The sequence below is a fragment of the Bos taurus genome, chromosome 1, assembly GCF_002263795.3.
Source record: "Bos taurus isolate L1 Dominette 01449 registration number 42190680 breed Hereford chromosome 1, ARS-UCD2.0, whole genome shotgun sequence".
In the NCBI taxonomy this organism is placed as follows: domain Eukaryota; kingdom Metazoa; phylum Chordata; class Mammalia; order Artiodactyla; family Bovidae; genus Bos; species Bos taurus.
Genome location: NC_037328.1, coordinates 131,012,743 through 131,038,802, shown reverse-complemented (window position 1 = coordinate 131,038,802; position 26,060 = coordinate 131,012,743). Strand labels below are relative to the sequence as shown.

The following is a 26,060-nucleotide window of genomic DNA, read 5'->3' as shown; positions in this document are numbered from 1 at the left end:
TTCACAAACCAGGCACCAAACATGGCCCTCTGCCATGCCAGCTCTGAACCTGGGAAAATGAAGTACTGGCACTGCAGTGGCCCAACTTGCTACCACACAGACAGACTCTTTCTGAGAATGGAATCCACACTGACAAAGAATTGCCAAGAGCTGCAGAGAGAGAAACCAGATTCTGGTGCCATTATCTGAGTCCACCATAATCCATAAACCACTGAATTCCTTATTGGCCTAAGCCAGGTTAAACTGCTGTTTTGTAATTTACTACTGGAAAAGGTCTGACCCTTTTATCATAATTAACATTGTATTAATTGCATCAATTACCATTCTAGTCACTAACATCATATCTTAGTGATTCTTTCTGTCCAGTCACCCTTACTATGTGAATTTCTGAAAAATCTGAACCAGCATGATTGATGCCTTCATCCTCAGAGCCTGCCAGAGGATCTAGCCACCAACAATTCATTAAAGGGCAACTGATCCCAATCTACACTTTTCATGGAAAGAGACGCAAATGCTCAAATGCCACTTTGAATGATAAGCTGTCACTTGGTTGACTAATGGGGTCACTTTTCCAGAACAGGCTTGTCTTCACCAGTTCCTTGTCACACACTGATTTCACACATACCCTCACACATCTCTTATACATGTTTATCACATCACACCTCTACACACACACAAAGCCTTCACACATACACACTTAGGCCTCTACACACATACACACCCTTCATACATCCACACATGCGACAAAAGTGTATCTTTACATGCACATTTTACGTAAGTGTGTTATATGCCACACATTCTACATACACACATGCACACCCATTCACAGACATAACCTTCCAAGCAATCATATACACACCTTAGGTATGTTTACCCACCATCTGTAAACTCACACACACCGTACGTATGTTCACACATGCACACACGAGACATAACACATAAGACATCTATACTCTGAACTCATACACACCTGCCACACAACTCCACATGCATTGTAGACCTAACCAGACTGCAGGGGGCTCTCTGGTGATGAACGGCATCTCTAAAACCTGCTCCCAGCCCCAGTGAGAATGGCCACAGCTGCCTCGGGGCCCAGGCGGCACTGCCACAGAGGTGGCCACTGGCTGGGCGCAGAGCCCTCCCAGGGTCCCCGCCCCACAGAGGTGCTCACGGTGTGGTAGCTGTGGGCGCCCGTCTGCAGGAGCAGCTGCTGCAGGGCACTGATCATCTTGCGCCGCCGCCGGCTCTCCTCCCGCACACCCTTGAGTTCGTCGGCCTGGCGGCCCAGCTCCTGCTGGCCACGCTCCTGCTGGCCCAGGCTGGCCTGCAGCCGCGCCTCCAGCTGGGCCACGCTGGTGCTGAGGCAGTCCTGGCAGTGCAGCAGGTACTCGATGCTGAGCTGCGCCAGCCGCAGCACCTTGAGCAGCACTGGGTCCACGGGCTGCCCGCAGCGGCCGCACACCTCCCGGTCCAAGTTGCAGAAAGTGACACCGGCGATGTTCTCCTGCAGGGTAGCCACGTCCAGCTCCCGTGCCACGCGGTCCACATCCAGGGCACTGATGCGCCTCCAGTCCACACTCTCACGGCGAGGCTGGAACTTGAAGGTGGGGAGAGTGTAGGCCCCAAAGAGGGGGCCGCTGAGGCCCTGGGCAGTGGTGGTGGGAGACTGCATGGGTGGGGGAAGCCCTGGGCTGGCCACCGGGGAAGGGTGCCACCAAGGCCACGGCAACAGGCACAGGAGCTGAGAGAGGGCCTGGAAAATGAGAAGAGAGTCGAAGTTAGGCCTGCCGCATGTGGCTGCGTGTACCATACTGGACAGCAGGAGCTTTAGTGTGCAGCGTGCGCTGACATGGCCAAAGCAAGCTGTGGGCTTTATAACACACAAATGTGGGTTCAGATCCTCAGCCTTGAGCAAGATCCTTTGTATTATTAAGCCTCCATGTGTACTGGGAATCATGGTGCCTCCTCTGCAAGCCTGTGGTTAGGAATGAGGAAGGAAAAACACCCAGCCCAGTGCCTGACACACAGCAGGTCCTCAGTGTACCCCCCCCACCCCCGCCCCACCATGCCCAAGTGCACTGCAAGAGTGCCTGTCAGAGGGCTGGGTCAGGAGGGAGCTGTCAAATGCATATGGAAGCCTTTCTGCAACCCTATACTGATCACAGGATAAAGTCCAGTAACTTTGCCTTGGGAGGTAGAGCCACTTAACAGTGGACATTAAATGGTTCTCCTCTGGTAATTGCAAAAATTTAATGGATGGGATGGGCTACAGTTTCCAGTCTCCCCGGCTGTAAGGTGGACCAATATGACCATGTTTTCTTTAGTGAGATGTGAGTGAAATGATGTCCACCTCTGCCATGAGGTGGCGCTCAAGACAGCAGTTGGGTCTCTGCACAGAGATCTTGTTCGGTCCACAATGGTCTCTTTTCCAATCCTTATGGTTTAGAAAACAGCTCCAGTTTGTTGTTAAAAGCCCCAGATTCTACTCACCACTCTCTTGTTAGACAAAGAAATTGTTCTCTTTGTAACTTTACAATAGCAACTGGAATTTAAAATGAACATTCCATTACTAAGAATTATAGTTTATTCCACAGATAAACTCATACAGGTGTGCAAAGGTGCTTGTGCAAAATTTGTCATTGTAGTATTATTTGTAATAGTAAAGTACAAGAAAATTATAAGAAAGTACAAAGTAAGGTATCTCTATACATGAAATACTACGCAGCTATTAATAAGAAGGCAGCCTTTTATGTACTGATAGAGAATAATGACTATATATACACACATATATATGCATTTCTGTTTAAATAATATATTAACATGACATGTAATAATAATTTGTAAAAATAAAGGAGATCGGTGTATCTCACATATGTATGGGTATACACACACACACACACACACACACACACACACACACATATATATATATAGGAGCTTTCCAGATAGTTTAGTGGTAAAGAATCCACCTGCAATACAGGAGACATGGGTTCGATCCCTGGGTAGGCAGGATCTACTGGAGAAAGAAATGGCAACCCACTCCAGTATTCTTGCCTGGAAAATTCCATGGACAGAGGAGCCTGGTAGGCTACAGTTCATGGGGTTGCAAAGAGTCAGACATGACTGAACACACACACACACACACACACACACACACAGGCTCCAAAGCTTGTGGACTTTGAACTGCCCTACATCAATTCTTGAGGCTATCTGTCCTACAATTTTGCTTTGATCAGATCATCACTCCTTATCCATCAAATTCATCCACTCATTCACTTAACCTCCCCCCGTTTAGAGCATGCTTACCTTGGCCAGGCCTGGTGCCAGGCACTGGGGCCATGGAGATGCATTAACCACACAGCTGCCCCCCATTCCTCACCCCAGCAGCTTAGCACACAGCTCCTTGCTGCCACAGGACCCAGTGCAAACCCTTAGCCTGGTCTTGAAGCTGCCCCTGGATGCCACTGACCCACCTTTCCCATTTCAGCTCCCATGCTTCCCTTTCTCAGATACTCCTCCTCAACACAAACTCCAGGAAAAAAAAAAAAATCCAGCCACAAGCATACCAACCACGGCCATGAGGAGACTAGCACGTTTCTCTTAATAAGGTACATTATTTTTTTAAAAAAAGAAGGCAGGTGACATGACACTCACCATGCTCAGCTGCTGGCTGCAACCTTGTCACCAGAGCCTCAGAGACAATTGCCACAACAAGCTGTACCTTGGAGCAACAGAGGTTACCAGGCGTGCTGTGGGCGAGGGTAACAGGACTCCTGCTTCCTGTCCTCCCACAGACCAGGAGCTCACCTGAGAACTTGCTGTTTAACTATTTAAGCTTTGGCCTCAGATGTCTGCCCACAGCCCCTCTCTAATAATAAGGCCAAGAAAGTTCCGTCAGCCACTCTCTCGGCTTGCCTCCCACCTCTTTGAATGCCTCTCCCTTGAATAGTTACTATCTTTTTGCCCTTCCTTTAAGGCAGAGTATGCCGTGCCCCCGTGACAGTCTGCTGTTCACCCCCCACCTGTCACTCCCAGCACATGCTCCCTGGGGATGAGCTCACACATACCCTTAGCTTCAGCTACCATAAGCTTCAGCCACTCCCAAATCTGTTTTTCACAGGCCTATCTCTTGATATCTTTAGATTGACCTTCCAATATTGATTATTCTGGCTTCCCTAATAGCTCAGTTGGTAAAGAATCCGCCTGCAATGCAGGAGACCCCGGTTCGATTCCTGGGTTGGGAAGATCTGCTGGAGAAGGGATAGGCTACCCACTCTAGTATTCTTGGGCTTCCCTTGTGGCTCGGCTGGTAAAGAATCCGCCTGCAATGTGGGAGACCTGGGTTCAATCTCTGGGTTGGGAAGATCCCTGGAGAAGGGAAAGGCTACCCACTCCAGTATTCTGGCCTGGAGAATTCCATGGACTTTAAAGTCCATGGGGTTGCAGAGAGCTGGACACAAATGTGTGATTTAAAAAAAAATTGATTATACTGAAATAGCAACGGAGAAGGCCAATGGCAACCCACTCCAGTACCCCTGCCTGGAAAATCCCATGGATGGAGGAGCCTGGTAGGCTGCGGTCCATGGAGTCACTAAGTTGGACACGACTGAGTGTCTTCACTTTCACTTTTCACTTTCATGCATTGGAGAAGGAAATGGCAACCCACTCCAGTGTTCTTGCCTGGAGAATCCCAGGGATGGGGGAGCCTGGTGGGCTCCCGTCTATGGGGTTGCACAGAGTCGGACATGACTGAAGTGACTTAGCAGCAGCAGTAGCAGCAGCAGAAATAGAAAATCTAAATTCCATCAGGACCAGGAAGGTAATGTTAGTTAAACGTAGGAAACATGCCAGGCATAAGAAAAACCATAAGTTTGATGATAAGTGGCAACTAATTCCCTAACTTAGTGTCCAAGATGTAACTGGGCAGGGACTTCCCTGGTAGTCCAGGGGCTAAGACTCCATGCTCCCAATGCAGGGGGCCCAGGTTCGAACCCTGGCCAGGGAAGTAGATTCCACACGCCGCAACAAAGATTGAAGATCCTATGTGCTACCACTAAAACTAGGTGTAGCCAAATAAATATTTTAAAAGATACAACTGGGTTGTGGTTCTCAAGTGTGGTTGCTGGCCGGCAGCATCAGCATCAACCGGAAACTCATTAGAAATGCAGATCTTCAGACTAACTGACTGAGAACCACTGCAGGGAGTGTTGGCATAGGCAGCGTCAGGGACTGGCAAAATAGGGAGTGCATGCCCTGTTTACAAGGGGCAGCCACCACTGAGCTTCAGCCATACGGGAAGGGATGTTCTGTGTTCCTTGTGGGCTAATTCCAAATTCATTAAGAAGATATTCAAGTAGGTATGGGCAATACGGTGCAGTAGGAAGACCCCAGCTCACCTCCTCCCACAGACACACCAAAATTACAACTATTTACAGGAATAATTATTTACAGGAATGACCTGAACACTAGCAGAAAAGATTTTCCACAACTAAAGATATAAAGAAGAAACCATAAGCTAGGTAAAGGGATTGGGGGGAGTGGGTGAGTGAACCACAAACAAAAGGATAATGACAATTGCGGAGGTTCTCCCCAAGGAAGAAGGGGTCTGAGCCCCACCTCATGGCTCCCAGCCCAGGGGTCATGCACCATGAAGATGAGTTCCCAGAACATCTGACTCTGAAGGCCAGCAGGGCTTGCATGCTTGCATATGGGAGCGCTGCCACTAGCCCTGAGCCCCACAGCCAGCTGTTCCAGGACTCACCCCTGCTCACCAGGGGGCTGGCAGCCACCATGGGAGGCAGGGCCACCCACGCCTACCAGCACACTCACAGCAGCTAGCCCAGCCACACAGAAAGGCCCACTCAGCCCACATAGCTGGCACCCCTAGAGCAAATAGCTCTGGTGACCAGGGGGAGTTCGGTGCTAGGCTCCATGGACATGTCCTATGTAATGCCACTTCTCCAAGATCTGGAAACAAAACCTGACCTACCTAATACAAGAAATAAACAGAGAATTAGACAAAATGAGGAAGAGACTCATTTCAAAACTCATTTGAAATGAGTTTCAAATGAAGGAACAAGATCAAACCCCAAAAGAATAAGGTGGAGATACGCAATCTACCCAATGAAGAATTTAAGATCATGATCATAAAGATGCTCCACAAACTCAGGAAAAGAATGCATGAACACATTGAGAAGTTTAACAAAGAGCTATAAAATATAAAGGAGAACCAAACAGACCTGAAGAATTCAACAACTGAAATAAAATATATACTAGAACAGGGGTCCCCAACTCCCCAGATTGTGGACCAGTACTGATCCATAGTCCGTTAGGAACCAGACTGCACAGCAGGAGGTGAGTGGCAGGCGATCTAACGCAACTTCATCTACTGTTCCCCATCACTCACATTACTGCCTGAACCATTCCCCCGACCCAGTCAAGGAAAACTGTCTTCCATGAAACCAGTTCCTGGTGCCGTAAAGGTTGGGGACTGCCACACTAGAAGGAATCAACAGTAGGTTGGATGATACAGATGAATGGATTCGTGAACTACAAGACAGAATAGTGGAAATCACGCAAGGTGAAAAGAAGAATGAATTTTTAAAGTGAGTGCAGGGCTTCCCTGGTGGCTCAGTGGTAAAGAATCTGCCTGCCAGTACAAGAGATGTGGGTTCAATCCCTGGTCTGAGAAGATCCCACATGCCAAGGAGCAACTAAGCCCATGTGCCACAAGTATCAAGCCTGTGCTCTAGAGACCAGGAAACACAACTACTGAAGTCGGCCCGCCCAAGAGCCAGTGCTCAGCAATGAGTGAAGCCACTACAGTGAGAAGCCCACGCACCGCAACCAGAGAGCAGTGCCTGCTCACTGCAACGAGAGAAACAGCCATGCAGCAACAAAGACCCAGGGCAGCCAAAACATTATAAAAATTTTTTTAACTTTTAAGTGAGGGAAGTTTAAGAGATCTCTGGGACAAAATCAAATATACTAACATTCACATTATAAAGATCCCAGAAGAAGAGAGAGAAAAGGGAAGAGAATTTATTTGAAGAAATAAAAGTTGAAAACTTCCCTAGCCTGTGAAAGAAAGCAGACATCCAAGTCCTGGAAGCACAAAGAGTCCTAAACAAGACGAATCCAAAGAGTTCCATACCAAGACACATTAAACTTAAAAAAGAAAAACATTCAAGATAAGAAGAGAATCTTGAAAGTGGCAAGAGGTAAGCAACTAGTTAGGTACAGGGAACTCACATAAAACTATGAGCTGACTTTTCAATAAAACTTTTCAGGCCAGAAGGGAGTGGCATGACATGAAAAGATGCTCAGAATCACTCATCATCAGGGAAATGCAAACTAAAACTACAGTGAGATATCACCTCACACCTGTCAGAATGGCCATCATCAAGAAGACAAGAAATAACAAGTGTTAACAAGTAGAGAAAAGTGAGCCCTCAAGCACTGCTGGTGGGATTGTAAACTAGTACAACTCTATGGAAAACAGCGGAGGAGGGTCTTCAAAACATTAAAAATAGAACTACCATACAGTCCAGAAATTCCACTTCTGGGTATTTTTCTAAGGAAAACAAAAGCACTGATTCAAAAAGATACCTGCACTCCTGTGTGCACTAGAGCATTATTTACAGCAGTCAAGATATGGAAGCAACCTAAGTGTCCATCAACGTATGAATGGATAAAGGAGATAAATATATATATATATGTATGTATGTATTACTCAGCCATAAAAAAGAATGAAATCTTGCCATTTACAACAATATCGATGGGCATAGAGGGTATTATGCTAAGTGAATAAGTCAGACACAGAAAGACAAATACCGTATGATCTCACTTAGTATGGAATCTAAAAAACAAAACAAGTGAACAAACATAAAACAGAAACAGACTTATGGATACACAGAAAAAACTGGTGCTTGCCAGAGGGGAGCGGGGCGGAGGAATGAGTACAGCAGGTGAGGGAGATTAAGAGGTACAAACTTTCAGTTACAAAATAAATAAGCACTAAGATGTCATGCAGAGCATTGAGAACACAGTCAATAAAATTATAATACCTTTGTGTGGTGACAGATGGTAACTAGACTTATAGTGGTAATCATTCAGTAAAGTATAAAAATATTGAATCACTATGTTGTACCCCTAAAACCAATATAATACTGTAAGTCAAATATACATCAATAAAAATTTAGATATTCAAACATTTCTATAAACTGTTTCCCAACTACCTTTCTAACTGCATTTCCCACCTACCATTTACTTGCTGTCCAAACTTTCATATCTCTGGGTTATTTATCAATAGGCACGGTTTTTAAGTGCTTTATAAGGAATAACTCGAGACTTCCAGTTCAAGATGGTAGAGTAGAAGGAAGTGTGCTCGTCTCCTCCTCCAAGAGCACCAAAATTGCAACTAGTTGTTGAACAATTATCCACAGGAGTGGAGCAGAGCAGGACCATATGGTCCTTCCCCACCCTGCACCATGTCCTCTGCCTGCCTTTTGCCTGCGGAAAACTTTAGTCAAAAAATAAGTTTAATCAGAGAAGTGAGAAATGCTGAAACAAAGGAAAACCGTCTAAGGAAACTAAGTAATAATAATGTAGTCATTAAGCAGAGTCAAGGACCTTTAGTTCTTTCTCAAGGGCTAAAGATAATATTCTGAGCCATATCCTGTGAGCTGTCTTATAGATATACCAAAACACCAGGCGGAGAAGTTAACTACTTGATGACCACAGACTACCCAGGACATGAGCTGCCACAATTCAGGGAACTGATGCAAAGAAATGGGAACAAGTGCACCCAGGAACTGAAGATTAACTATACCTAAAACAATCAAGATGATGCTAGTCAGACAACTGATGACCATTTGGAAGATGACTATTAGAAATGACTGTACTGGTTCTGCATCTTTCCCAGACACACACTTTGTCCATAAAAGCTCTCACCCTCTGCTTGGGGGAGAGGGCCACCCACCCCAGTTGCCAGCATCTGAAATAAACCAAACTTTCCTTTCCACCGACCTGGCCTATTTACTGACTTTTGAATGGCAAGCAGCCAGGTCCCTAACGCACACCTTTTGGTAACAGAAGGACACTGGAACCCACCAAAAAAAGAAACTCCATGTCCAAAGACAAAGAAGAAGCCACAGGAATGACACAGAAATTGCTAGGCAGTCAGTGAAGGACTCTGAGACCTTGGTTTTGTTTTCAATAAACATCTCACTCCATTAGCCTGAAGCTATACCTGTTGTCACAAATTCCTGGAATGTGTCCTTGGTCTGATAAAACTATCAGCAGTGGGATCCAGGGAAGAGCAGTAATTAACTTCCCATCCATTTGCCTGAGAAAAAAACAACCCGAGATCATTAATCTTAAGGCCATTCAGATCAGTTTGGTCTCAGTCGTTTCCAACTCTTTGCGACCCTATGAACTGCAGCACGCCAGGGAAGCCTGTCCATCACCAATTCCCAGAGTTTACTCAAACTCACATCCATTGAGTCGGTGATGCCATGCAACCGTCTCATCCTCCATCGTCCCCTTCTCCTCCCCCCTTCAATCTTTCCCACCATCAGGGTCTTTTCAAATGAGACAGTTCTTTGCATCAGGTAGCCAAAGTACTGGAGTTTCAGCTTCAGCATCAGTCCTTCCAATGAATATTCAGGACTCATTTCCTTTACGACTGACTGGTTGGATCTCCTTGGAGTCCAAGGGACTCTCAAGAGTCTTCTCCAACACCACATTTCAAAAGCATCAATTCTTCAGCACTCAACTTTCTTTCTAGTCCAACTCTCACATCCATACAAGACTACTGAAAAACCCATAGCCTTGACTAGACAGACCTTTGTTGGCAAAGTAATGTCTCTGCTTTTTAATGTGCTGTCTAGGTTGGTGATAACTTTTCTTCCAAGGAGCAAGAGTCTTTTAATCTCATGACTGCAGTCACCATCTGCAGTGATTTTGGAGCCCAAGAAAACAAAGTCTGTCATTGTTTCCACTGTTTCCCCATCTATTTGCCATGAAGTCATGGGACCAGATGCCATGATCTTCATGTTTGAATGCTGAGTTTTAAGCCAAGTTTTTCACTCTCATCTTTCACTTTCATCAAGAGGCTCTTTAGTTCTTCACTTTCTACCATAAGAGTGGTGTCATCTGCATATCTGAGGTTATTGATATTTCTCCCAGCAATCTGGGTTCCAGCTTGTGCTTCACTCAGCCCACCATTTCTCATGATGTACTCTGCATTTAGTTAAATAAGCAGGGTGACAATATACAGCCTTGACGTACTTCTTTCCCTATTTGGAACCAGTCTGTTGTTCCATGTCCCATTCTAACTATTACTTCCTGACCCGCATACAGATTTTTCAAAAGGCAGGTCAGGTAGTCTGGTATTCCCATCTCTTTAAGAATTTTCCACAGTTTGTTGTGATCCACACAGTCAAAGGCAATAAAGCAGAAGTAGATGTTTTTCTGAAACTCTTACCTTTTCGATGATGTTGGCAATACATCTAGTCTATTTTAAAATGGCCAGGGGGCATGAAAAAGGATGGTGATTTAATCCAAGGATCAAGAAAAGTCATAAAGATGTTAAATTAAACATTGTGACCTTTAAACTGATTGGTTAAAAATGATGTATTTTAAGGACAGGAGCCAACAAAAAATGTACAAATTAATACTGGTAAGGATATAAAACTGCTGTAATATCCACCCTTTGGGAGACTCTTTACCCCCTCTCAGTGCCTATGCTGAGAGCTTTGTACTTTCCTTCTCTTTAATAAATCCTATTCACTTGCTACTGTGTTTGCATGTTTGTGAAGTTCATGTTCCACAAACAAGAGCTCGGATTCCCAATTCAGTGAGATGGTAGAAGGGACACAATCATGATAACAACAACTCTCACAGCTGCTGGATGGGTGACCTACAGCCTGGACCGTGATACCAAAGAAGTTCTCACACTACTGTGAAGGTTCTGAACCCCACATCAGGTTTCCCAGCCTAGGGATCTGACAAAGGACTGGGAATCCCCAGGGAATCTGGCCTTGAGGGCCAGAGAGATTTGACTGTAGACCTTCCAGAGGACTGAGGGAAACAGAGACTCTAGTCTTGGAAGGCATAAACAAAATTTTGCATGCACCAAAACCCAGAGGAGAGGAGCAGTGATCCCACAGGAGACAGAACCAAAACTACCTGCTAGTATTGGAGGGCCTCCTGCAGGCATGGGTCGGCAGGGGCTCACCACAGGGATGGGGCACTGGAAGGTCCCCCTTGGCCTAAGTCCTCTTGGTCACTCACTCAGTCATGTCCGACTCTGTGATTTCACCAGGCTTCCCTGTCCATCACCAGCTCCCGGAGCTTACTCAAACTCATGTCCATCAAGACGGTGATGCCATGCAACCATCTCATCCTCTGTTGTCCCCTTTTCTTCCCACCTTCAATCTTTCCCACCATCAGGGTCTTTTCAAATGAGTCAGTTCTTTGCATCAGGTGGCCAAAGTATTGGAGTTTCAGCTTCAGCATCAGTCCTTCCAGTGAATATTCAGGACTCATTTCCTTTACAATTGACTGGTTGGATCTCCTGGGAGTCTAACACCACAGTTCAAAAGCATCAATTCTTCAGCGTTCAGCTTTCTTTATAGTGCAACTCTCACATCCATATATGACTACTGGAAAAACCATAGCTTTGACTAGACAGACCTTTGTTGGCAAAGTAATGTCTCTGTTTTTTAATATGCTGTCGAGGTTGGTCATAGCTTTTCTTCCAAGGAGCAAGTGTCTTTTAATTTCATGGCCGCAGTTACCATCTGCAGCGATTTTGGAGCCCCCAAAAATAAAGTCTCTCAAACTGTTTCCATTGTTTCCCCATCTATTTGCCATGAAGTGATGGGACCAGATGCCATGATCTTAGTTTTCTGAATGTTGAGTTTTAAGCCAGCTTTTTCACCCTCCTCTTTCACTTTCATCAAGAGGTTCTTTAGTTCTTCTTCACTTTCTGCCATAAGAGTGGTGTCATCTGCATATCTGAGGTTATTGATATTTCTCCAAGCATTCTTGATTCCAGCTTGTGCTACACCCAGCCCACCATTTTGCATGATGTACTCTGCATATAAGTTAAATAAGCAGGGTAACAATATACAGCCTTGACGTACTCCTTTCCCTATTTGGAACCAGTGTTTTATGTTCAGTTCTACTGCTGCTTCTCGCCCTGAATACAGAATTCTCAGGAGGCACATCAGGTGGTCTAGTATTCCCATCTCTCTAAGAATTTTCCACACTTTGTTGTTATCCAGACAGTCAAAGGCTTTGGCATAGTCAATAAAAAAGCAGATGTTTTTCTGGAACTCTATTGCTTTTTCAATGATCCAATGGATGTTGGCAATTTGATCTCTGGTTCCTCTGCCTTTTCTAAATCCAGCTTGAACTCCAGGAAGTTTACGGTTCATGTACTGTTGAAGAATTTTGAGCATTACTTTGCTACCTTGTGAGATGAGTGCAATTGTGTGGTAGTCTGAACATTCTTTGGCATTGCCTTTCTTTGTGATTGAAATGAAAATTGACCTTTTCCAGTCCTGTGGCCACTGCTGAGTCTTCCAAATTTGCTGGCATATTGAGTGCAGCACTTTCACAGCATCATCTTTTAGGATTTGAAATAGCTCAACTGGAATTCCATCACCTCCACTAGTGATGCCTCCTAAGGCCCACCTGACTTTGCATTCCAGGATGTCTGGCTCAAGGTGAGTGATCACACCATTGTGGTTATCTGAGTCATGAAGATCTTTTTTGTATAGTTCTTCTTGCCACAGTGTATTCTTGCCACATCTTCTTAATATCTTCTGCTTCTGTTAGGTCCATACCATTTCTGTCCTTTATTGTGCCCATCGTTGCATGAAATATTCCCTTCAGTTCAGTTCAGTTCAGTTGCTCAGTCATGTCTGACTCTTTGCGACCCCATGAATTGCAGCATGCCAGGCCTCCCTGTCCATCACCAACTCCCGGAGTTCACTCAGACTCATGTCCATCGAGTCAGTGATGCCATCCAGCCATCTCATCCTCTGTCGTCCCCTTCACTTTCTGCCCCCAATCCCTCCCACCATCAGAGTCTTTTCCAATGAGTTGACTCTTCGCATGAGGTGGCCCAAGTACTGGAGTTTCAGCTTCAGCATCAGTCCTTCCAAAGAAATCCCAGGGCTGATCTCCTTCAGAATGGACTGGTTGGATCTCCTTGCAGTCCAAGGGACTCTCAAGAGTCTTCTCCAGCACCACAATTCAAAAGCATCAATTCTTCGGCCCTCAGCCTTCTTCACAGTCCAACTCTCACATCCATACATGACCACAGGAAAAACCATAGGCTTGACTAGACGGACCTTTGTTGGCAGAGTAATGTCTCTGCTTTTGAATATGCTATCTAGGTTGGTCATAACTTTCCTTCCAAGGAGTAAGCGTCTTTTAATTTCATGGCTGCAGTCACCATCTGCAGTGATTTTGGAGCCCCCAAAAATAAAGTCTGACACTGTTTACACTGTTTCCCCATCTATTTCCCATGAAGTGATGGGACCAGATGCCATGATCTTCGTTTTCTGAATGTTGAGCTTTAAGCCAACTTTTTCACTCTCCTCTTTCACTTTCATCAAGAGGCTTTTTAGTTCCTCTTCACTTTCTGCCATAAGGGTGGTGTCATCTGCATATCTGAGGTTATTGATATTTCTCCCGGCAATCTTGATTCCAACTTGTGTTTCTTCCAGTCCAGCGTTTCTCATGATGTACTCTGCATAGAAGTTAAATAAGCAGGGTGACAATATACAGCCTTGACGTATTTCTTTTCCTATTTGGAAACAGTCTGTTGTTCCATGTCCAGTTCTAACTGTTGCTTCCTGACCTGCATACAGATTTCTCAAGAGGCAGGTCAGGTGGTCTGGTATTCCCATCTCTTTCAGAATTTCCCACAGTTTATTGTGATCCACACAGTCAAAGGCTTTGGCATAGTCAATAAAGCAGAAATAGATGTTTTTCTGGAACTCTCTTGCTTTTTCCATGATCCAGCAGAGGTTGGCAGCTTGATCTTTGGTTCCTCTGTCTTTTCTAAAACCATCTTGAACATCTGGAAGTTCACAGTTCATGTATTGCTGAAGCCTGGCTTGGAGAATTTTGAGCATTACTTTACTAGCATGTGAGATGAGTGCAACTGTGCAGGAGTTTGAGCGTTCTTTGGCATTGCCTTTCTTTGGGGTTGGAATGAAAACTGACCTTTCCCAGTCCTGTGGCCACTGCTGAGTTTTCCAAATTTGCTGGCATATTGAGTGCAGCACTTTGACAGCATCATCTTTCAAGATTTGAAATAGCTCAACTGGAATTCCATCACCTCCACTAGCTTTGTTCATAGTGATGTTTTCTAAGGCCCACTTGACTTCACATTCCAGGATGTCTGGCTCTAGGTCAGTGATCACACTATCGTGATTATCTGGGTTGTGAAGATATTTTTTGTATAGTTCTGTGTATTCTTGCCACCTCTTCTTAATATTTTCTGCTTCTGTTAGGTCCATACCATTTCTGTCTTTTATCCAGCCCATCTTTGCATGAAATGTTCCCTTGGTATCTCTCATTTTCTTGAAGAGATCTCTAGTCTTTCCCATTCTGCTGTTTTCCTCTATTTCTTTGCATTGATCGCTGAGGAAGGCTTTCTTATCTCTTCTTGCTATTCTTTGGAATTCTGCATTTAGATGCTTATATCTTTCCTTTTCTCCTTTGCTTTTCACTTCTCTTCTTTTCACAGCTATTTGTAAGGCCTCCCCAGATAGCCATTTTGCTCTTTTGCATTTCTTTTCCATGGGGATGGTCTTGATCCCTGTCTCCTGTACAATGTCATGAACCTCATTCCATAGTTCATCAGACACTCTATCTATCAGATCTAGGCCCTTAAATCTATTTCTCACTTCCACTGTATAATCATAAGGGATTTGATTTAGGTCATACCTGAATGGTCTAGTGGTTTTCTCTACTTTCTTCCATTTGAGTCTGAATTTGATAATAATGTCAGAGCTTCTCTATCTTTGGCTGCAAAGAATATAATCAATCTGATTTTGGTGTTGACCATCTGGTGATGTCCATGTGTAGAGTCTTCTCTTGTGTTGTTGGAACAAGGTGTTTGCTATAACCAGTGCATTTTCTTGGCAAAACTCTGTTAGTCTTTGCCCTGCTTCATTCCGTATTCCAAGGCCAAATTTGCCTGTTACTCCAGGTGTTTCTTGACTTCCTATTTTTGCATTCCAGTCCCCTATAATGAAAAGGACATCTTTTTTGGATGTTAGTTCTTAAAGGTCTTGTAGGTCTTCATAGAACCGTTCAACTTCAGCTTCTTCAGCGTTACTGGTTGGGGCATAGACTTGGATGCTTGTGATATTGAATGGTTTGCCTTGGAAACGAACAGTGATCATTCTGTCGTTTTTGAGATTGCATCCAAGTACTGCATTTCGGACTCTTTTGTTGACCATGATGGCTACTCCATTTCTTCTGAGGGATTCCTGCCCACAGTAGTAGATATAATGGTCATCTGAGTTAAATTCACCCGTTCCAGTCCATTTTAGTTCGCTGATTCCTAGAATGTTGACATTCACTCTTGCCATCTCTTGTTTGACCTCTTCCAATTTGCCTTAATTCATGGGCCTGACATTCCAGGTTCCTATGCAATATTGCTCTTTACAGCATCGAACCTTGCTTCTATCACCAGTCACATCCACAGCTGGGTATTTTTTTGCTTTGGCTCCATCCCTTCATTCTTTCTGGAGTTATTTCTCCACTGATCTCCAGTAGCATATTGGGCACCTACTGACCTGGGGAGTTCCTCTTTCAGTATCCTATCATTTTGCCTTTTCATATTATTCATGGGGTTCTCAAGGTAAGAATACTGGAGTGGTTTGCCATTCCCTTCTCCAGTGGACCGCATTCTGTCAGACCTCTCCACCATGACCCTCCCGTCTTGGGTGGCCCCACACGGCATGGCTTAGTTTCATTGAGTTAGACAAGGCTGTGGTCCTAGTGTGATTAGATTGACTAGTTTTCTGTGAGTATGGTTTCAGTGCCTCTGCCCTCTGATGCCCTCCTGCGACACCTACCATCTTACTTGGGTTTCTCTTACCTTGGGCGTGGGGTATCTCTTCACGGCTGCTCCAGCAAAGCACAGCCGCTGCTCCTTACCTTGGATGAGGGGTATCTCCTCACCGCCGCCCTTCCTGATCTTCAACATGGAATAGTTCCTCTAGGACCTCCTGCGCCTGTGCAGCCACCGCCCCTGGCCTGGGCGTGGGGTTGCTCCAATTTCTTGAAGAGATCTCTAATCTTTCCCATTCTACTGTTTTCCTTTATTTCTTTGCATTCATCACTGAGGAAGGCTTTCTTATCTCTCCTGCTGTTCTTTGGAACTCTGCATTCAAATGGGTTTATCTTTCCTTTTCTCCTTTACCTTTCATTTCTCTTTTTTTCTCCAGCTATCTGTAAGGCCTCCTGGGACAACCATTTTGCCTTTGTGTATTTCTTTTTCTTGGGGATGGCCTTGATCACTGCCTCCTGTACAATGTCACAAACCTCTGTCCATAGTTCTTCAAGCACTCTATCAGATCTAATCCCTTAAATCTATTTGCCACTTCCACTGTATAATCATAAGGGATTCAATTTAGATCATACTTGAATGGTCTAGTGGTTTTCCCTAATTTCCTCTTGGAGGTCACCATTAACCTTACCATAGAGCCCTTAGACCCTAGGGCTGGGTCATCTCAGGCCAAACAACTACCAAGAAGGGAAACAATCCCACCCATCAGCAGATGGCAGATAGGCAGAGTCCAACACGACTGAAGCGACTTAGCAGCAAGGATTATATAACAACAATGTATCCTGCTTGAGGACAGTTTCTCCTTCCTGAAAACCTTCCTGCTAATCCTGTTATCTTAAAATGTAAACTATGGGAGTGGGTCTAGTAAGATCTTTACAACCTTGAGACATTCTTTTGATTTATTGTAATAATTAATTAAAAAGTATATAACTCTCTTGCTAACACTAGTGAGGGGGCATTCTCCGATCCCTTTCTGATGTCTATGTCAGAAACTCTCTCTGTCCCTTTTCTTACTTTAATAAAACTCTGCTACACACACACACAAAATGTAAATGGATTAAATGCACCAGCCAAAAGACACAGAATTACCAGGTAGATAAAAACATGTGCAAGTATGCACTTCCAATTACCACATCACTCTGCTTGACCCACCCCCACCCCCACCCCCGCAAATAACTGTATGTAATTATTTTATAGTGTTAAGTTAATCATGTTCCCATTATGGCTTGCAATTATAATTGTCTTTTAATTTTTGTCTGGCTATTGATTGTGAAAACTGACAAACATCTCTTATGCTTGTAATTATGTAATTATTACTCACTAAATACCATTGTCCCCACTCCAGTACTTTTGCCTAGAAAATCCCATGGACGGAGGAGCCTGGTAGGCTGCAGTCCATGGGGTCTCTAGAGTCGGACACAACTGAGCAACTTCCCTTTCACTTTTCACTTTCATGCATTGGAGAAGGAAATGGCAACCCACTCCAGTGTTCTTGCCTGGAGAACCCCAGGGATGGGAAGCCTGGTGGGCTGCCGTCTATGGGGTCGCACAGAGTCGGACACAACTGAAGCGACTTAGCAGCAGCAGCAGCAGCAATACCATTGTATCATTATTGATCAACAGCAAAATTATAGAACTCTATCTCACCAAAACTAGGATCTAATAGAAAAGCTTGTAATCATTTATTAAAATCCAGATGCATATCAAAAAAATCTTGAAATTTTTTGAAAAATGCTAATGCTCAGGTATTGCTTATTTTCTCCAGAGCTCCAGATATGTTTCTAATGAGCAATCATGTTTAAAAACAACTGTACTATATGATGATCTTTTACTTTTATCTAGTTTATTTCACTTTTTCTATTTCATATTCACTGTGCCAATTTCATTAAGTTTATGCTCTCCAATTTCTCCATCTCTTCTTTTTTTTTCTGATGTTCTTTCTCAAGCCTTTATCAAGTGTAGTAGAAAAACTTTTGTGTATATATATATATATATATATATATATATATGTGATTGAACAAGGAGCGCATGAATGAGGAGCCTTGAGGCCCCCTGCAAGGCTGAGTTCAAGTTTGATGCAGATGAATATGAAAACATGGCTCATCCCAGAGGTCAAATATATCCCTAATCATAACCCTCTGGACAAACAGCAGACCCCACACTCATGAGAGCCTTGGCACTGTCCCCTCCTTACTCATGCCCATCAATAAATCCTACTTTCCTATCAAAAAAAGAAAAAAAGAATTAGGACAAAGAGTAAGAATGGAATTGTACTTAGTTGCTCTTTGCAACCACATGCACTGTAGCCCACCAACCTCTTCTGTCCGTGGGTTTTCTCCAGGCAAGAATACTGGAGTGGATTGCCATGCCCTCCTCCAGGGGATTTTCCCAATCCAGGGATTGAACCCAGGTCTCCAGCATTGCAAACGGAATCTTTACTGACTGAGCCACCAGGGAAGCCCAAGAATTGAGTTAGGGTGAGTTAATTTGGACTCCTTGGAGAGAAATGCCATTTGGACAGTAAAATGCTCGATTTGTTGACCATCTGTGTCCTCAGCTTAATCCCCCAGGCTGCTAATGAAAGCTTAGCATGCAGGAACCCTTATGGGTGGGTGCAGGCTCATCAGGGAGATGCCCCAGGGTACACATTGACTGTCAAGAGGTAACAGCTGTGTTCTAGTTGGCCTTCTAAGCAGCCCTTAAACCCTCATGTTTACACTCTGAGCACACTCTGTAAATAGCCAAGGTGGCAGCCCCAATCTCAGTTATAGAAAATACTGAATTAGGGGGTCTGTGTTCATGAGTTTTTGCATTGTGTGGCATGCTCAGTCATATCCGACTCTTGGCAACCACATGGACTATAGTCCAGCATGTCCATGGAATTTTCCAGGCAAGAATACTGGAATGGGTTGCCATTTCTTACTCCAAGGGATCTTCCCAACCCAGGGATTGAACCCACCTATCCTGCATTGGCAGACGGATTCTTTACCACTGCACCACCTAGGAAACCCCTCGTGAGTTTTTACTGAACCACAAAAGTATCATCCTTGTTTGTCACTGAAACCCTAAGAGTCCAATTCTCAGAAGTCCCAGGGCTCTGACATAAAAATATGAGCAGAATTCCCTGGTGGCCAAGTGGTTAAGAATCTGCCTGCCAATGCAGGGGACACGGGTTTGATGCCTGGTCCAGGAAGATTCCCCATGCCACAGGGCAACTAAGCCCATGAGCCACATCTACTGAGCCGGAGCTCTAGACCTCAAGAGGTGCAACTACTGAAGGCCATGTACTCTCCGCAACAAGAGAAGCCACCACAATGAGAAGCCCGAGTGCCGCACTAAAGGAGACCCCCTGCTTGCTGCAACTAGAGAGAGCCCACGCACAGCAATGAAGACCTAGCACAGAAAAATTTATTTATGTATTTTAAAAGGTGAGCAGAACTGTGGAAATCTGAAGCTGATTAAGATGACAGCAGCTATTACTTATTAACTACCCATGTGCCAGGCACTGTGCCAGCATTTTATAGTTCTATTTCTAACCATCATACAGCCTTGTATGTGGCTATGATTTGCCTCATCTGATAGATGTAGAAACTGAGGCTCAGAGAGACTAAGGGATCTGCCCCCAGTCCTTCAGTTACCAAGTTAGGAAACCAAGATCGAAATCAAGTTCTGAGTCCAAAGCTTCTGAATTTTGCCAAACTACCTCCCATTGGTGATGATGATAATACAAAAAATCCTTTCCCATTTTGTAAATTATAATACCTGAGATTTCTTGATCAAACTGCAAGGACTGAAAGAGTTTACAGTACATCATAACAGATCAGTGCTGGAGACCCTAACGTTTCCCTGTCTTCTTGTAGAATTTAGCCAAACACAACTCAGCTCCTCAGCTTGCATCCTGGTGCAGATGGGCAGAAGACAAAGCCAAGTGAGAGTGCTTCTGGTTACCTGGAGACCACGCGCCCCAGAGGCAGGAACGCTGTGTTTTCTTCAAACTAAATTATCAGCAGACTGCTTTCCCACACCTGGGAACAGAAATGCAAAGCAAAAATGACTCCCCATCATTAGGAAATCAGGAACTATTAACCATCTCTAGATGTTTCAATGGGGTCCCAGGAACTTCCCAATACTAGACCACTATCATTAACTAGTGGGATCCAAAAGAATGATATTTGTGCTAGCATTCCAAATCATTCATCATTGAAGAGACAGTTTCTACTTGGAGTAACCTCACAGCTGAAACAGCAAGCCATCTACCACCTATCTTTGCACACTCCCAATGATGGGATGCTCACTACCTCAAAAGGGAGCCACCTCTCAGTGAAACAACTCCTGGAAACTTTAAAATTCTTCTGAAACCTGCCGCCTATCAACTGTCAAAGATGGTTTCCACAAAAACGACCAGTTTATTTTTTCAAAATAAAATTCTGATTTTTTTTTTTTTAACATAAATTAACAACTAGTGTACACCACCACCACTGCAACCTTGCTGTCTGTCCTGCTTCTTCAAGGATGCTGCCAGCACTTCCCTGGTGGTCCAGTGATTAAGAGGCGAAAGTCAAAGTCACTCAGTCATGTCCGACTCTGTGACCCCATGGACTGTGGCCCTCCAGGCTCCTCTGTCCATGAAATTCTCCAAGCAGGAATACTGGAGTGGGTAGCCTTCTCCAGCGGATCTTCCCAACCCAGGGATCTTACCCAGATCTCCGGCATTGCAGGTGGATTCTTTACTGTCTGAGCCACCAGGGAAGCCCAAGAAAACTGGAGTGGGTAGCCTATTCCTTCTCCAGGGGATCTTCCCGACCCAGGAATCAAACCAGGGTCTCCTGCATTGTAGGCAGATTCTTTACCAGCTGAGCTACCAGGGAAGTCCAGTGATTAAGAATCTACCTGCCAACGAAGAAGACTTGGGTTTGATCCCTGGACCAGCAACTTAGTTGCCTCACGGCAACTAAGCCCACACACCGCAATGTGCCCTAGAGCCGGGGCTCTGCAACTAGAAAAAGGCTGCGAGCAGCAATGTAGACCTAGTGCAGACAAAAATAAAAATAAATAAGAAACAACCTCTCGACAATTTTTTTTTTTTTTAAAGAATGCTGTCAAGCCAAGAGGAGCATTTGGAGGAGCCAAGCTTCCAAGGCAACTGCCAGGCAATCATTTACAAGCCTGCCCTGACTACCAGCTAACTTGGCAGTGCAGGCCCCGGGGAACTCAGGTGTGTCATTAGCACTAATTGTTCTGGCTGCCAAGGAAACCCTGGCAGAGTTTGCAAACAGGCTGTGCACACATGGTAGGCAAGGGAGCACTAGAGACCCCAATGGAGACAGGAGTGACCCAGGAGCACTTTTGGAGCACTACCATTACAGACCTTGTTCTGCCTTGCTCTTTGTTTCTGCTTTTTTCTAAAACAAGGAGACTTCCCTCCCCTTTTCAGTCTTTCTTGCCCATTATGTAGCAAGAGAGAGATCCACTCGACCAGGCACACAGCTCTCCCTTTATAGAACATCTCCAATTTTTAAGAGACGATTCCTTGTTTTGGTTAAAGCTTATTTTAAGTTTGCCACAAAAGAATTGTCTTTAAAATAAAAATGGGATGGGACTTCCATGGAGATCCAGTGGTTAAGAGACTGCACTTCCACTGCAGTAAACATGTGTTCGATCCCTCGTCAGGGAACTAAGAGCCCGAATGCTGTGCAGCTCTGTCAAAAAATAGAAATAAATAAATAAAGTAAAATATAAAATAAAAATGGGAGATAAGGATTTGATTGACATCTCTTCGAAGTATTTTAGACATGACTACATACTGATAAGATCTATCTCTCCAGGTGCAAAACCGTCAAAAACCAACACAACTTTTCACATCTAAAAGAACAACAGTTTAGAACATACTGGGCTTCCCTGGCGGCTCAGATGGTAAAGAATCTGCCTGCAATGTAGGAGACCCAGGTTCGATCCCTCAGTCAGGAAGATCCTCTGGAGAGGCGCGTGGCAATCCATTCCAGTATTCTTGCCTGGAGAATTCCATGAACAGAGGAACCTGGCGGGCTACAGTCCATGCGGTCGAAAAGAGTCGGACATGACTGAGCAACCTTTTTCTTCTTTCCTAGAACATACTGGTGTTTTTCTTCTCCATGGAGAAGCCATTGCTTCTCAGTAGAGTTTTTCCAACTTCAGATCCTGGGACACCAGATCCCCTTCAAATCCTCCCTAGAGGTAGGAGGTCCAGTGACAGATGGCATGCAAGCGGTTAGCCTGCTGATCAGGACTGGCCCTCCCTGCAAGGGGCCCACAAGGAGGGCCCATCAAATTACTTCCTTCCCTCTTTCTGTCAGTTTCAGCTGAGCAACCAAGAAGTTGGACCAAACTTCAGTTCCCTGGCAGAACCCAGTTATGCTGCACAAGTGAATTCAGGTTTCTGTTTCCACCTAAAGCAAATAGCTTCATGTGACCATCTTATCAAGTTGGATGGTATCCAAAAAGATTTCCACGTGAGGGAAACGTCTCCAGAGCATTGGTGCTGACAGAGACGACGGAATACCTCTTATCAGTCACTTGACTGCAGAACCGGCCTTCTCTAGGTGGGGTTGTCCTCACAGGCCAGTTCTCAGCCCCAGGAGGAGGTGTGAGAAACTGAGGCAAAGGAAAGAAAGACCACCCACCCAGTCTGCCTCTGTGGGAGGCCGGTCAGAGCACCGCCCACTCATCAGGCCTCTCTTCAAAGTCTGGTTAGAAACGTTACAAGAGACCCTGCAGGGGCAGGGCCTTAAGGAACAGACCTGGATAACTCCTTCCCAGGTCCCGGACCCCCTCCTCTGACGGGCCTCCTGGACACTTGTCAGGTACTAAGCGAGTTCCCCTGGGCTTTTATCTGCAGCCACCCCAAACGAAAAACATGGTTGCTGCCTCCTCCTACACTCCAGCCTCGGGAAGCAAGGCGGAGGAACCAGAGATGCTAATCCGTCTGTTTTTACATCACCTCATTACTAGAAGATCCCCCTTTACCTACAGAACGCAAAGCAGCAACCCCACCCCCACGCCAATCATTTTACTTTTTCCCAAAAGTGAAAATCCGAGGCCGTCCTCCCAGGGAAGCCCAGTCCTGCGGGTTCAGTCATTCCTTCTACCCCGCCCTCGAGTACCTCGGTCCGGAGTGGGCCAGGCACCGGGGATGGGGAAGCCGCCGGGCGCAAGGGGCGGTGGGTCCGGAGGCAGAGCTCCCCGCCGGACCCCGCTGGGCGTCGGAGGCGCTGCTGTTGAGCCTACTGCGACCGAGGCTAGCGTCTTGGACTGCACGCCGCTCCCGCTCGGGCCAAATTCCTGGCATAGTTTTCCCACGCGGTCCGGCTCACCTGGGGGTCCCCGGAACCCAGGCAGTGGGCAGAGGTCGCGAAAGAGCGGCTCCGCCCCTCCGCCCCGGCCCTGCCTCCCGACTCGCTCCACCGCCCTGGACGGAGGCTGTTCCCGGAATCCTCGCCGCCGCGCCGGCCTGGGATGCTTCCTCCGCTCCCCGGCCCCCCCACCCCCACCCCGCGCGGCAGCTCGGGCTCTGAACGGCACGGGGCAGAGCCGCCCGGCCACCTGCTGCCAACCTGTGGGACCGGGGGCACAGAAAAACCTCTGGGCGCCCGCAGCTGGAGGCTGGGGTCTCCGCTGCCTCCTGCTCCCGCGAGAGCCACCCCACCCGACCCCAAGGAGGGGCGGAGCCTCTCCCCAGTCCCTCCGGGACAAGCTATTTTTAGGTCCGTTACGGAAGCGGGAAGGAGGGAATGCCACGTTTAATCCTTCAGGAAAATCCAGGATCCTAGTGAGTGGCTCCCAGGCCTTGCTGAGAAGCAGGGACTCTCTCCCGTCTACACACACACACACACACACACACACACACACACACACACACACACACACACCCCCCCTACACCCAATCCAGGATCCTAGTGAGTGGCTCCCAGGCCTTGCTGAGAAGCAGGGACTCTCTCCCGTCTACACACACACACACACACACACACACACACACACACACACACACACACGACCTGCTGAATGCTGGGGTCCACCAGTACCAAAGTAAAGGGACCTTCTTGTTTTCTGATGGAGAAGGAAATGGCAATCCACTCCAGTATTCTTGGCTGGAGAATCCCATGGACAGAGGAGCCTGGGAAGGGGGCTGCAGTCCATGGGGTCGCAAAGAGTCGGACACGACTGAAGCGACTTGGCACGCACGCAGCCACTTGGTTTCTGATCCGAACCCATGCTAGTCCTTTGAGTAAATCCCAGGTCTGTTCAGATGGCCACCACTTTCCCCGCAACCCCCAACCATCTGGTCAGCCCCGGGAATCCAGTTGGGAAATCCAGGACCATAAAAAGCTCTTTTTGGGTAACGGTCTTTGACACCTTCCTATAGCCATTTGTTGTTTTACTGAGACTCGAATTTCTGGGTTTGTTTTTTTTCTTCCCCCCTTTAAGCCTTCTTCCCACCCCAGCTACTAAGCTGTATGAGGGGATATTCAAAACAAAACTGCATGGAGAAAAGTATTGGCAATAATGTGGAGAAATTAGAACCCCTGTACACTGCTGTGAAAGTGTAAAGTGGCATAGCCATTGTGGAAAAGAAAATGATGACTTCTCAAAAAATTAAACACGGAGTTACCATACGATTCAGCAATTCTACTTCTGTGTATATACACTAAAGAATTAAAAGCAGAGACTCAAAAAGATATTTGTACACCCATGTTCATAAAAACATTATTCACAATAGCTAAAAGGTGGAAATAACCGGAGTGTCCATTAACGAACAGAAAACAAAATGTTATATATACATTCATATATGCACACACACACATATATATAAGTCCTTAAAAAGGAATGAAATTCTGATACATGCTAACACGAGTGAATCATGAAAACATTATGCTAAATGAAATGTCAGGCACAAAAGGACATAGATGATATGATTCCATTTATGTAATGTACCTAGAATAGTCAAATTCATAGAAACAGAAAGTAGTATGGTGATTGCCAGGGCTAGGGGAAGGAAGGAATGGAAATTATTGTCTAATGGATACAACAGTCCACAGTTGGAGTGCCCTCTGCCGTCAACTGCTGGCATCACACTTTGGAAGCCAGCTGGGTTCCAGATCCCAATTTTTGAAAGGGCTTCTGGTGTGTGGGGGACAGGTCTCCCAGGGCTGGGCTGCTGACCATTGATGGTCCCAGCAGTGATTTGAGGTCAAAGGTGTACTGTTGGGTTCTCACTGTATCAATGTATATAGACAGGCATATAGTTAGAAGGACATTTTACATAAAAACCTGGTTTACTAGTTTCTTCTTGAAAACTTTGAGAATCTGGCACCAAAAAGCCTGCACTCACATATCAAGAACTGGCTGGAACTGAGGGGGAACCTCTTACCTACTCTCTAACCCATTCCCTGAAAAAGATTACTTTGAAGAAGTCTGTGCGCTTAGAGAAAAACCTCTTTTCTCAGGAAAACTCTCTCCTCTATTGCAGAATGAGATGCAGGATCAGTTTAACCAGGACCCACTCTCTGAGTCTAGAAACAAACACTAGTTGGGGCGGGCTGAGACAGATTGAAAAAAAAAGTGCAACAAAATAATAAAATGTTTGTGTCCATGATATACAAAGACCAGTTAAAAATCAATAAGAAATAGAAAAGCAATCCCATAGAAAAGTGAACAAAAGATTAGGCAAGTCATAGAATAAGAAAACATACCAGTTAAACATATGAAACTCAACTTCACCAAAAGTAAAATAACTAGATACATTTTTAAACAATCATATTGGCTAAAATTAAGTAGAATGTTGGCACTGGTGAAGGATGGGGAAATGAGAAATTTCAAACAGCCTTTTTGAAAACAATTTGACAGCACATACCAAATTTTAAAGTCTTAAAAATGTGGTAATCAGAACTACAGTACCATTTGTATGATTAAAATTAGAATCATC

General features: G+C 45.3%; 1 protein-coding gene and 1 non-coding gene across 6 annotated transcripts in view; one reads left to right on the top strand and one right to left on the bottom strand.

Moving 5' to 3' along the window:
- Positions 1-23,329, bottom strand: part of DZIP1L (DAZ interacting zinc finger protein 1 like) — a 54,718-nt gene extending 31,389 nt beyond the window's left edge. For 3 of the 5 annotated variants that reach the window (XM_024996264.2, XM_024996274.2, XM_024996282.2), the window contains exons 1-2: positions 3,655-3,725; positions 1,172-1,753 (exon numbers count right to left, since the gene is read on the bottom strand). In XM_024996264.2, the coding sequence (XP_024852032.1) occupies positions 1,172-1,753; positions 3,655-3,657 (585 nt within the window). In that variant the 5' untranslated portion in view covers positions 3,658-3,725. Of the gene's footprint in view, positions 1-1,171; positions 1,754-3,654; positions 3,726-20,050; positions 20,128-20,800; positions 22,641-23,241 lie in introns of those variants that run through there. The other 2 variants (XM_024996266.2, XM_024996268.2) reach the window with 2 other exon arrangements.
- On the top strand, positions 4,933-5,005 carry TRNAW-CCA (transfer RNA tryptophan (anticodon CCA)). Its single transcript has one exon. It is a non-coding gene; the product is annotated as a tRNA-Trp (tRNA).
- Positions 23,330-26,060: the final 2,731 nt, after the last annotated feature.